Source organism: Polyodon spathula, chromosome 4, assembly GCF_017654505.1.
Source record: "Polyodon spathula isolate WHYD16114869_AA chromosome 4, ASM1765450v1, whole genome shotgun sequence".
Lineage (NCBI taxonomy): Eukaryota > Metazoa > Chordata > Actinopteri > Acipenseriformes > Polyodontidae > Polyodon > Polyodon spathula.
Window position 1 is genome coordinate 2,122,129 of NC_054537.1, and position 12,481 is coordinate 2,134,609.

Here is a 12,481-nt window from a genome sequence, read left to right on the forward strand (position 1 = left end):
TGCAATCTACCAAACTGCCCTTTTTATTAAGAGAGCGTTCTTTATAATGGGCTGTGCCCTGGAGTTTTAGTTTGTTGCAGAAATCCCATCCTCTTATATGCTGAGTTACCAGTGCAGCTGGCACAGGCATTTCAGTATAGCATCTAAAAACCCTTGCTCCCCAATATGGCATCAAAAAACCCTTGCTCCCCAATATGGCATCAAAAAACCCTTGCTCCCCAATATGGCATCTAAAAACCCTTGCTCCCCAATATAGCATCTAAAAACCCTTGCTCCCCAATATAGCATCTAAAAACCTTTGCTCCCCAATATTGCATCTAAAAACCCTTGCTCCCCAATTCCCCCTCCGCTTTCTCCTCTCTGCTTGAGATTGCCAGCGCTGCCTCCGTTGATATAGGCACCATGCAATGAGGAACAGCACACCACAACTCTGCTATATAATGAATGCCAACACAGCTGTGATAGAGTGATTACCAAAAACAAAGCAGGGTAGGGCATTGAAGTCTACACCACTTAAATGAACAAGTATTGCTGAAATCCAATGATTGCAATAACAATTAACCCTTCAGGACTGTTGCTAAATCCTAACCCTTCACACCTTGCCTTTGCAGCTTGTTGTCTGATGAAGCTAGAAGCTGTACCTTGAATTCTTCATTAAAGTTTCTAAATAAATTTTCTTAAGAAAGCCAAACATTGTCAACCTATGTCCTGAGTTAGCCTGGCCTGGAGGGATTAATCCTGAAAACAGGGTTTGTAACCTTAACTCACCCCAGAAAAACTGTAGCCAAGTAAACATATTGAACAGGGGGGGGGGGTGGCGGCTCATGGTCCCAAGTAAAAAATGGATACACGTGTCAATAAACAGTAATATTTAGTAATATACAGTAATAGTATATTGAAAAGCTGCAAGTCATTACAATAACTTCCTTTAAACTTGCAACATACTCCTCAAAATGTTTTGATCCTTCTAGGGTTACGTTACATCAGGAATATAGAACTTGACATAGTCTTCAATTACCATTCAGCACTCCCTGCCAAATCTACACTGAAGCAGTTTCACTGGCCTTTAAATCCAGACTTTTAAAAACATTAATAGTAATGATTTTCTGCTCAGATCTTGACTGATAAGCCAGTAGGAATTACTCCACCAGCAAACAGATTTTAAGCTGCTATTGGAAGGGTGGGGATCATTTTTGCCCCTCCCTGCATTACACTCAATCTGTCACTGAACTGCAAAATAGTTTGACAAAGGTTTCGGCTAATGCCTTCATAACGTAACGTGCTCTCTCAAACGCCTGTCTACTTGACTTTGTTCCTAGCTACGTTTTGCCACGTTCTATCATTGCTCTCTCTTGGCACAACCAGAGCGGAAGCGATTGCCCTACCTGGCAGGCCATGGGGTTCGGACTGCCGTCTCCCGGTGCTCCCAGTCTGGTCCTTGCCTTTCTTGCTCCCTCTAAAGCTGCCAAACCGCTTCATGAGCTGCAGTGGGCAACAATGCGGCTAGCAGACTGAATCATGCCCGCCTTCGGGATTATGAGCAAAAAAAAAAAAAATCCACCTTGAGTTCAGTAATCAGGGGGGAAAAATAAATCACATCAGCAGATCAAAACCATTCTTCAGGAATACATAAAAAAAAAAAAAAAAAAGAAAACAAAAGAAGACCAGTATGTTCTTTTGAAAAAAGCAGTTGGCTCAACAAAGGATATGTGTCGAGTAAGTCAAATCTTAGGAAGTTTGAAAGCTCAACTTGTTGCCCTTAGTTCCCAGTTTCTATAAAGCCACACGCTCAGTGAGTTAGGTCTCCTTACCCCAGCTGTACAGTAAGAAATTGTTTCAAGCTAGTCTGTTTATTGGAAAAGACAGAAATAACTAGATCAGCAAAAAATGTATGCCAGCACATAACTGTGTGCGCACAGTTTGTATGTCTTGCTACACTACACCGGGAATAGCCCAAGCAGGGAATTGTCAAGTGCAGCTGTGCACAGGGTGTCTCTTTAAAACAGCCTGCATGACAAGAGGCTGTAAAAGGAAAGTGCTCTGTGCACAAACAGTCCCTGGCTGGGATTGGTTCACGGCCCCTTTTTTCTCATACGACACACACAGCATCACATGCTCGTTCTGATTAACTTCTCTCCAGGTCTAATGCTCTGGGGCCTGGTCACTGCCAAGCAGCCAAGCCTCCCCTAGCAGGAGTGAGCAGCTTGGACGGGGGCTGGGGAGGGGCTGGTAGGGGGCTGGGGCCGAGAGCCGTGGAATTGACTCACATACCCACTACACCTGCCACTGTTCCACAGCAGAGCAATCACTGCATCCCCTGCTTCTGGAACAACCTGCCACTGTTCCACAGCAGAGCAATCACTGCATCCCCTGCTTCTGGAACAACCTGTCAGCCTCTCTATATGGCACAGGTATTTTACCACACAGCTAGAGCTTGTAGCCTTTCTGATTTTGGAATAAGCAGACTGTGGGGTAAACATTACCAGTATTAACATTGCCTCAGCAGTTTATTTATATGATGTGTTTCTTAGTATTAACAAGGTGCACAGGCTGTTTCTTTATGCAACATTACAATACCTTTACTAACTGCTGTACAGAGCTGCAGTATCTGTTTGTGTTAAAAATTTTTTTAGTAATTTTCATAGTAACCCATAACCATTAGTGTTGAATGAAAAACTAAAAGTTCTAATAACACCCCCACCCCCGTCCAAATTTATTTAGGATATTTAAAAACAACTCTTAACCAAATACTGTTCCAAATTCCAGCTGTCAGAAAGGTTTTATAGTTTTAAGTAATAAAGGTTACTGACTAAAAGTAATAAAAGTTAACGTCTAAAAGTAATACAAGTTACTGTATAAAAGTAATACAGCTTTTCAAGATCTACTGACTGTGCATTTGATGCTTTTCTGTTGAACTCTGAGATCCATAACGTTATTCTTTATCAAAAATAAAAAAAATCGCCAAAAAACCTTGAAATGAGTGTTTTGGAAGCAATGCGCTTTGTTTCTTCTTTAAACAATGCCCAGCGTCCTCGCCATTCATTAACAACTCTGTAATTAACACTGGCTGTGCTGGAGCATGTTTATGAGGCTGAAATGGAAATGAAATGGTATAAATTACCTGAATGAAAAGCCTGAGAAAATTCCCTTTTCCTGGATATCGCAAAGATAACAAATAAACAAAGACATTAATGCTCAGTTAGTTTGTATAGATATATCTGAACTATCACCTCAAGCTACATTGTTTTTATAAAATCTCCCCTTGACGGCACTAATCTAAATTCTAAGCTGTCAGAACATGCTTTTAAAACATATCCGTGCAAAGTGAACAGGATAATCCACTTTAAAACTTCAAAGGAGCAAGGTTACACAGTGGACAAGGAGTGAGAAGTGTGGAATTGAGAAGCAATTAAGAGAAAATAAAACACAGGCCAGGCTAAGGGCTATGAGAATTGTCCTTGAAGAAATAGATTTCACCTTCAGGAAACAGTGCCCGGAACGCTGAAGTTGGGTTACCTGATCCACATTTCTCTTCAATTCATTGAAGCTGTAGCAACTCTGAAGCAGTTAAAATAACCATATACACAATCCTAATAAAAAAAATCAACACTGGGGTTGGATACATTTTTTTAAATCGGTTATAAAAATGACTGTGTTGATCAAAACAAAACAGGCACTAATTTAAAAGGCTAAGGCTGTGAGTACGCTGCTACAGTTTGATATGTTTACATGGGAATACAATCTTACTGTTTCTGACTGGGACATACAATAAAGACTGGGACAACCCCAGTTTCTCCGGGAGGTCTGGGAACCGTACACAAGTCAAGTACAGGCTTTGTTTGTGCTGTTGCTTAAAACTAAAATATCTACGACATTAAAAAGAAAAGTAACTGTAGCAACACACCCCCAGATCAGGGGCGTGTCCTCTGACCACTGCAGGAGCGATCAGAAAGAAAACAAAAACTACAAGGGCCCTGGCTTTTGTGTCGTTATTGCTGTGTTATCTGTTTGGCAATGTGGGCAATAATCTTTACATTAACAGCTATAATAATAATAATAATAATAATAATAATAATAATAATAATAATAATAATAATAATAATAATAGTATTCAGGGGTGTGCTGATACTCATACTGGTATAAAGTGCTATTAAGATGTATTTATCAGAAGCTCATTTTCCTCTCATCCCGGGTGCTGACATTTTTACTGCCTTACTGTCACGGCTTTGATACAGCAGTAAAGATGTCAGCGCCCGGGATGAGAGGAAAATGAGCTTCCAGGGGGCTAAGAACTATAAACAAATCCAATAAAAGTCCATGGAGGAAACTCAGTGAGCAGGAGCATCCAACAAGCCTGAAGGCTGCAGCTAAACCCTGGCAGCAGCACTCGCTTGTCATGAGCTCTAACATCCAGCAAGCTGCTCGCTCAGGCACCGCAGAGCTGGGAGGAGTGACCTTTCAGTGTTGCTAGAATCCTGACAGCAGCTGGATGTGGAAGCAGGGCAGTGAGTTCAGGCACCAAAGAGCTGGGAGGAGTGACCTTTCAGTGTTGCTAGAATCCTGACAGCAGCAGGACGTGGAAGCAGGGCAGTGAGTTCAGGCACCACAGAGCTGAGAGGAGTGACCTTTCAGTATTGCTAAAATCCTATCAGCAGCAGGTCGTGGAAGCAGGGCAGTGAGTTCAGGCACCACAGAGCTGAGAGGAGTGACCTTTCAGTGTTGCTAGAATCCTGACAGCAGCAGGTCGTGGAAGCAGGGCAGTGAGTTCAGGCACCGCGGAGCTGGGAGGAGTGACCTTTCAGTGTTGCTAGAATCCTGACAGCAGCAGGTCGTGGAAGCAGGGCAGTGAGTTCAGGCACCACAGAGCTGAGAGGAGTGACCTTTCAGTGTTGCTAGAATCCTGACAGCAGCAGGTCGTGGAAGCAGGGCAGTGAGTTCAGGCACCACAGAGCTGAGAGGAGTGACCTTTCAGTGTTGCTAGAATCCTGACAGCAGCAGGACGTGGAAGCAGGGCAGTGAGTTCAGGCACCGCGGAGCTGGGAGGAGTGACCTTTCAGTGTTGCTAGAATCCTACCAGCAGCAGGTCGTGGAAGCAGGGCAGTGAGTTCAGGCACCGCGGAGCTGGGAGGAGTGACCTTTCAGTGTTGCTAGAATCCTGACAGCAGCAGGATGTGGAAGCAGGGCAGTGAGTTCAGGCACCGCGGAGCTGGGAGGAGTGACCTTTCAGTGTTGCTAGAATCCTGACAGCAGCAGGTCGTGGAAGCAGGGCAGTGAGTTCAGGCACCACAGAGCTGAGAGGAGTGACCTTTCAGTGTTGCTAGAATCCTGACAGCAGCAGGACGTGGAAGCAGGGCAGTGAGTTCAGGCACCACAGAGCTGGGAGGAGTGACCTTTCAGTGTTGCTAGAATCCTGACAGCAGCAGGTCGTGGAAGCAGGGCAGTGAGTTCAGGCACCACAGAGCTGGGAGGAGTGACCTTTCAGTGTTGCTAGAATCCTATCAGCAGCAGGTCGTGGAAGCAGGGCAGTGAGTTCAGGCACCGCGGAGCTGGGAGGAGTGACCTTTCAGTGTTGCTAGAATCCTATCAGCAGCAGGTCGTGGAAGCAGGGCAGTGAGTTCAGGCACCGCGGAGCTGAGAGGAGTGACCTTTCAGTGTTGCTAGAATCCTGACAGCAGCAGGTCGTGGAAGCAGGGCAGTGAGTTCAGGCACCACAGAGCTGGGAGGAGTGACCTTTCAGTGTTGCTAGAATCCTGACAGCAGCAGGTCGTGGAAGCAGGGCAGTGAGTTCAGGCACCACAGAGCTGGGAGGAGTGACCTTTCAGTGTTGCTAGAATCCTATCAGCAGCAGGTCGTGGAAGCAGGGCAGTGAGTTCAGGCACCGCGGAGCTGGGAGGAGTGACCTTTCAGTGTTGCTAGAATCCTACCAGCAGCAGGTCGTGGAAGCAGGGCAGTGAGTTCAGGCACCACAGAGCTGAGAGGAGTGACCTTTCAGTGTTGCTAGAATCCTGACAGCAGCAGGTCGTGGAAGCAGGGCAGTGAGTTCAGGCACCGCGGAGCTGAGAGGAGTGACCTTTCAGTGTTGCTAGAATCCTATCAGCAGCAGGTCGTGGAAGCAGGGCAGTGAGTTCAGGCACCGTGGAGCTGAGAGGAGTGACCTTTCAGTATTGCTAGAATCCTATCAGCAGCAGGTCGTGGAAGCAGGGCAGTGAGTTCTGGCACCACAGAGCTGGGAGGAGTGACCTTTCAGTGTTGCTAGAATCCTGACAGCAGCAGGACGTGGAAGCAGGGCAGTGAGTTCAGGCACCACAGAGCTGAGAGGAGTGACCTTTCAGTGTTGCTAGAATCCTGACAGCAGCAGGATGTGGAAGCAGGGCAGTGAGTTCAGGCACCGCGGAGCTGAGAGGAGTGACCTTTCAGTGTTGCTAGAATCCTGACAGCAGCAGGTCGTGGAAGCAGGGCAGTGAGTTCAGGCACCGCGGAGCTGGGAGGAGTGACCTTTCAGTGTTGCTAGAATCCTGACAGCAGCAGGACGTGGAAGCAGGGCAGTGAGTTCAGGCACCGCGGAGCTGGGAGGAGTGACCTTTCAGTGTTGCTAGAATCCTGACAGCAGCAGGACGTGGAAGCAGGGCAGTGAGTTCAGGCACCGCGGAGCTGGGAGGAGTGACCTTTCAGTGTTGCTAGAATCCTGACAGCAGCAGGACGTGGAAGCAGGGCAGTGAGTTCAGGCACCGCGGAGCTGGGAGGAGTGACCTTTCAGTGTTGCTAGAATCCTGACAGCAGCAGGACGTGGAAGCAGGGCAGTGAGTTCAGGCACCGCGGAGCTGGGAGGAGTGACCTTTCAGTGTTGCTAGAATCCTGACAGCAGCAGGTCGTGGAAGCAGGGCAGCGAGTTCAGGCACCACAGAGCTGAGAGGAGTGACCTTTCAGTGTTGCTAGAATCCTATCAGCAGCAGGTCGTGGAAGCAGGGCAGTGAGTTCAGGCACCGCGGAGCTGAGAGGAGTGACCTTTCAGTGTTGCTAGAATCCTACCAGCAGCAGGTCGTGGAAGCAGGGCAGTGAGTTCAGGCACCGCAGAGCTGAGAGGAGTGACCTTTCAGTGTTGCTAGAATCCTGACAGCAGCAGGTCGTGGAAGCAGGGCAGTGAGTTCAGGCACCACAGAGCTGAGAGGAGTGACCTTTCAGTGTTGCTAGAATCCTGACAGCAGCAGGATGTGGAAGCAGGGCAGTGAGTTCAGGCACCGCGGAGCTGAGAGGAGTGACCTTTCAGTGTTGCTAGAATCCTGACAGCAGCAGGTCGTGGAAGCAGGGCAGTGAGTTCAGGCACCGCGGAGCTGAGAGGAGTGACCTTTCAGTGTTGCTAGAATCCTGTCAGCAGCAGGTCGTGGAAGCAGGGCAGTGAGTTCTGGCACCACAGAGCTGGGAGGAGTGACCTTTCAGTGTTGCTAGAATCCTGACAGCAGCAGGTCGTGGAAGCAGGGCAGTGAGTTCAGGCACCGCGGAGCTGGGAGGAGTGACCTTTCAGTGTTGCTAGAATCCTGACAGCAGCAGGACGTGGAAGCAGGGCAGTGAGTTCAGGCACCACAGAGCTGGGAGGAGTGACCTTTCAGTGTTGCTAGAATCCTGACAGCAGCAGGACGTGGAAGCAGGGCAGTGAGTTCAGGCACCGCGGAGCTGGGAGGAGTGACCTTTCAGTGTTGCTAGAATCCTGACAGCAGCAGGATGTGGAAGCAGGGCAGTGAGTTCAGGCACCGCGGAGCTGGGAGGAGTGACCTTTCAGTGTTGCTAGAATCCTGACAGCAGCAGGTCGTGGAAGCAGGGCAGTGAGTTCAGGCACCGCAGAGCTGAGAGGAGTGACCTTTCAGTGTTGCTAGAATCCTGACAGCAGCAGGACGTGGAAGCAGGGCAGTGAGTTCAGGCACCACAGAGCTGAGAGGAGTGACCTTTCAGTGTTGCTAGAATCCTGACAGCAGCAGGATGTGGAAGCAGGGCAGTGAGTTCAGGCACCGCGGAGCTGAGAGGAGTGACCTTTCAGTGTTGCTAGAATCCTGACAGCAGCAGGTCGTGGAAGCAGGGCAGTGAGTTCAGGCACCGCGGAGCTGGGAGGAGTGACCTTTCAGTGTTGCTAGAATCCTGACAGCAGCAGGTCGTGGAAGCAGGGCAGTGAGTTTAGGCAGGATCAGGTGATGGGCTTAATTACTGTACTCTGCGATGACTGCTATGTCAATATTGAAAGCATAGTGTTCACTTCATTTCGTTACTTTATAATGACTATCCAATGAACTTGTTATCATAGATGTTTTTCATGAATTCAAATGAAATACAAACACAGGGAGCATAGCATAGCACAGCATTGCCCCTCCTGATTTCTAGGAACTAGCAAAAGGTCTGCTGATCTCAAGGTCCGACTCAGAGCATAAGGCACACACACAGCTGTAAACCTAAAGGCTCAAAACCATGCAGTCAGTCCTGAATTGAACAGGAAGCCAGCGCAGTGATGTAAGAACCAGAGTAGCGGGCTGTGACCGGCGTGTACTAGTGAGCTGTACGGAGTTCCAGGCTCACGGCTCTTTAGGTCAAAATACTAGCCATTTCCATATAAACGCCAGCGCTTAATTTAAACCTCTTCCCAAGTTCTACAAATCAGGTGCATCTACCTCACAGCAATCAATAACTCAGCAATCCGGATGCTAACAGCTGACAAAATCCAGTAAGATGGGGAGCTACTTCCTGTGGGTGCTGTGCAGTAAAACCTGGGAATAGTTCACGTTTCAGTCCTGCTTCCTGTGCAGCAGCCACAGATTCAAACAGGTTTCTCCCAATACCCCTCCCTTCACTGTAAACACTAACACAACCTCAGCAGCTGCAAGGCAAACAGCAATAACAGAAAAACCTTGGTTTCAAAACAGGGTTTTAAAATAAATAAGAAATACCTGTGCTTTAGGCAAAGCATGACATGAATTATAAGAAATACCTGTGCTTTAGGCAAAGCATGACATGAATTATAAGAACAGAACCCTTCTACCTCTAAGGCATGTAACATGACTAATGAAGCTTATTAGTACTTCTAAGCATGCCCTAGACAACACTGAACAACTGGTATTTTAATTATTTTTAGCATTTGGTCCCACAGCAGCACAAATGTTATTAAGACACACTAATCAGCTGTTGACACTAATTTCTATAACTACCTCCTTAGCCTTTTAGTGACATATTTTTCCACCTACAAATATACTGCTGAGGCTCTTCAATTTGTGAGATTAGCTTTGGATGGGCGACCTCGCACACCACAAGCAGATGTCTTAACCACACCAAAGAGCCGGGCTCGTCTGCATTCATGGTTTAGAGCTGTTAACCTCCTCTCATCTCACCAGCAGGGGTCAGAATCCATAACGGCAGTGTATGACACAGCACTGCCTGCTGCACATGAAACGTGGTGAAATTTATGCAGCAGAATGTAATAAAAGCAGAGCACAAGCACAGCTGCTAACAGTGTTACTTTTTTAATGGAAACTACTGGGGAATTGGAAAGCGTAACAATTCAGATTGCAAGCCACTCAAACCACGTGGCTGTGCCACACTGCCCCTGCTTAGACACATCCTAGTATAGCAAGCCCTAGACTGAGGTTACCACAGTGTGTCTCAAAATAAATATTAAACCACACTGGAATATCAAGCCCTTTCTCATAATAAATATTAAACCACACCGGTATATCAAGCCCTAGACTGAGGTTATCACAGTGTTTCTCATAATAAATATTAAACCACACCGGTATATCAAGCCCTAGACTGAGGTTATCACAGTGTTTCTCATAATAAATATTAAACCACACCGGTATATCAAGCCCTAGACTGAGGTTATCACAGTGTTTCTCATAATAAATATTAAACCACACCGGTATATCAAGCCCTAGACTGAGGTTATCACAGTGTTTCTCATAATAAATATTAAACCACACTGGAATATCAAGCCCTAGACTGAGGTTACCACAGTGTTTCTCATAATAAATATTAAACCACACCGGTATATCAAGCCCTAGACTGAGGTTACCACAGTGTTTCTCATAATAAATATTAAACCACACCGGTATATCAAGCCCTAGACTGAGGTTATCACAGTGTTTCTCATAATAAATATTAAACCACACCGGTATATCAAGCCCTAGACTGAGGTTATCACAGTGTTTCTCATAATAAATATTAAACCACACCGGTATATCAAGCCCTAGACTGAGGTTATCACAGTGTTTCTCATAATAAATATTAAACCACACCGGTATATCAAGCCCTAGACTGAGGTTATCACAGTGTTTCTCATAATAAATATTAAACCACACTGGTATATCAAGCCCTAGACTGAGGTTACCACAGTGTTTCTCATAATAAATATTAAACCACACTGGTATATCAAGCCCTAGACTGAGGTTATCACAGTGTTTCTCATAATAAATATTAAAACACACTGGTTCTCTTTTTCATTCGGGTTAATGAGTCTGGTAGCCTGCAGGAATTTGCCTTTTTTCAGATGTTTCAAATTGCATTGGCACTTTATTTTGTTTTCTTTCACCTAGTTAGTACAGATAATTACTTCACCATAATGTGTGCCTCCAATGATCTATTCTGCAAAAATGACTGTCTCCACTTGGATATTAATAAAGACACAGGGAAGAGGTTTGGTTTAGCCCTTACAGAGCTTCTGTCTCAGTTTCTGGAATTGTTTTCTCCTCGAAATGTGTGTTTTCTCCACAGCTGGGAAGGAAGGAATGGAGGACAATGAAATGTGACAAATGAAATGTATGAGAGACAAATTCTTTTGGGCACACTGGACAATGGTAATCTTAACTAATATATTCATCTTTCCGTTTAGCGTCATGGGGGCCTCAATAGAGCTCTTAAGCTAAGGGAACACAGAGCCACTTTGTGGCTTGCAACTTTGTTTTAGGAGACTAGGGTTCAGTCCACTGCATGGCACACCAGGGGAGACTTGGGGTTTGATACAGCAAAGTTGCCTCAAACTAATCTATTCCTTCATTCTGTGTTGTCCAGTTGAGCTGCAGGGGCACTCGTTAATGGTTACTCTGTGGTATACAAGCAACAAAAAATAGAACATTTCCAATTGCCAAAGCACTTCTTTAAAACCCTGAGGACCTTTAGAAAATAGGTAGAGTAAACCACAGCCACGCCACCCTTATTGAAAGTGTACTATTCTATGAATATACTTTTAATAAAACACAACAAATGACAGCATTGGATGTTAACTTGTGCTTTGTATCTGAATGTTACAGTACCATTGTGACGGAGAGCGAATTAATCCGAATCAACAATCTCCCTCTCGACCGGTGAGGGCACTGTACAACAGGAGCTGCGGGCTTCCTACTGAATGGTTGGGTAGTTCATCCCAGGGACAGTCGGGAGCCGGCCATTCAGGAAGAGGGCGGTGTTACGGTACCTGGAGTCATCGCCCTAGTACGGTGAGCGAAGTTTCAGTCATGAATTGGAGGAGACGTGATTGAACTAGCTATCGGAGGGGGCGGGGCTTAGGGTACTTTAGGGGGACGTGACGCCGTAATCGGCTCCTTTGTTGTGGTTAATGGAAGGAGACAAGGACGGAATCTTGAATGAAGTGTGGGTTCATTGAGTAGTGTTGTGTTTGTTTTGCCAGACGGCTGATACGAAGCTGGAGCTGCAGCGAGAAGCCCGGACCTGAACGCGCACGAGCACCAGCACTCAGAGCACCGCACCTGCACCAGAGCACCCAGTTTGGAGACGCGTTTTTGTGTTTATTATTTCGGGACTGCAACCCCTTTGTTTTGTAGCTGGTAATACCCATTGCTGGGTAGAAACAGCTTTATTATTTGAGTCCAGTTTTCGCTGGCTATACCCATTGCTGGGTAGAGCCAGCTTTATTATTTGAAACCCGGTTTAGGGCATTAAAAGAAACTTGACCGGTAAACTTTGTGTTTGTCCTTTGTTGGAGCACCTCAAATCACCTATACACCGGAGCACTACAAACCACTTTGCCACAAGTGGTCTTAAAAGTGGGATCCATGGACATAGCTGCGCTAACCACGCTGCTACAGGCACTGGAGCACAGACGGGAGACGGAGGATAGACAAAGGGAGGAGAGATACACGGCGCTGATCGAGAGGGTTGGTCTTGGAAACGCACCCCGAACTCCAGAAGTACCCGTGATGGCACCTCTTAATACACGGGCGCAAAAGATGACTGTGGAGGATGACCCGGAGGTGTACTTGGTTGCCTTCGAGCGGTTGGCCACCACTGCTTCATGGCCGAAGGAGTACTGGGCCAGCCAACTGGGTCCCTGTCTGATCGGGCAAGCTCAGGTAGCATATCAGGCTATGACCAACGAGGAGGCTAGCCAGTACGACCTGGTCAAACAGGCCATCCTCCGACGCCTCAATATCACGGGGGAGACACATCGGCTGCGGTTCCGGGAGTATCGGAGGCCACGGGAGACCCACTC

At 46.7% G+C, this 12,481-nt stretch overlaps 1 protein-coding gene across 3 annotated transcripts in view; it reads right to left on the minus strand.

Moving 5' to 3' along the window:
* LOC121314051 (5'-AMP-activated protein kinase subunit gamma-2-like) overlaps positions 1–12,481 on the minus strand; it is a 162,204-nt gene that overhangs the window by 83,953 nt on the left and 65,770 nt on the right. Inside the window, exon 1 of one of the 3 annotated variants that reach the window (XM_041246843.1) lies at positions 1,386–1,975. The exons of the other annotated variants lie outside the window; for them this stretch is intronic. Within the exon in view, the coding sequence (XP_041102777.1) occupies positions 1,386–1,479 (94 nt within the window). The 5' untranslated portion in view covers positions 1,480–1,975. Of the gene's footprint in view, positions 1–1,385; positions 1,976–12,481 lie in introns of those variants that run through there. 3 annotated transcript variants of the gene reach the window in all.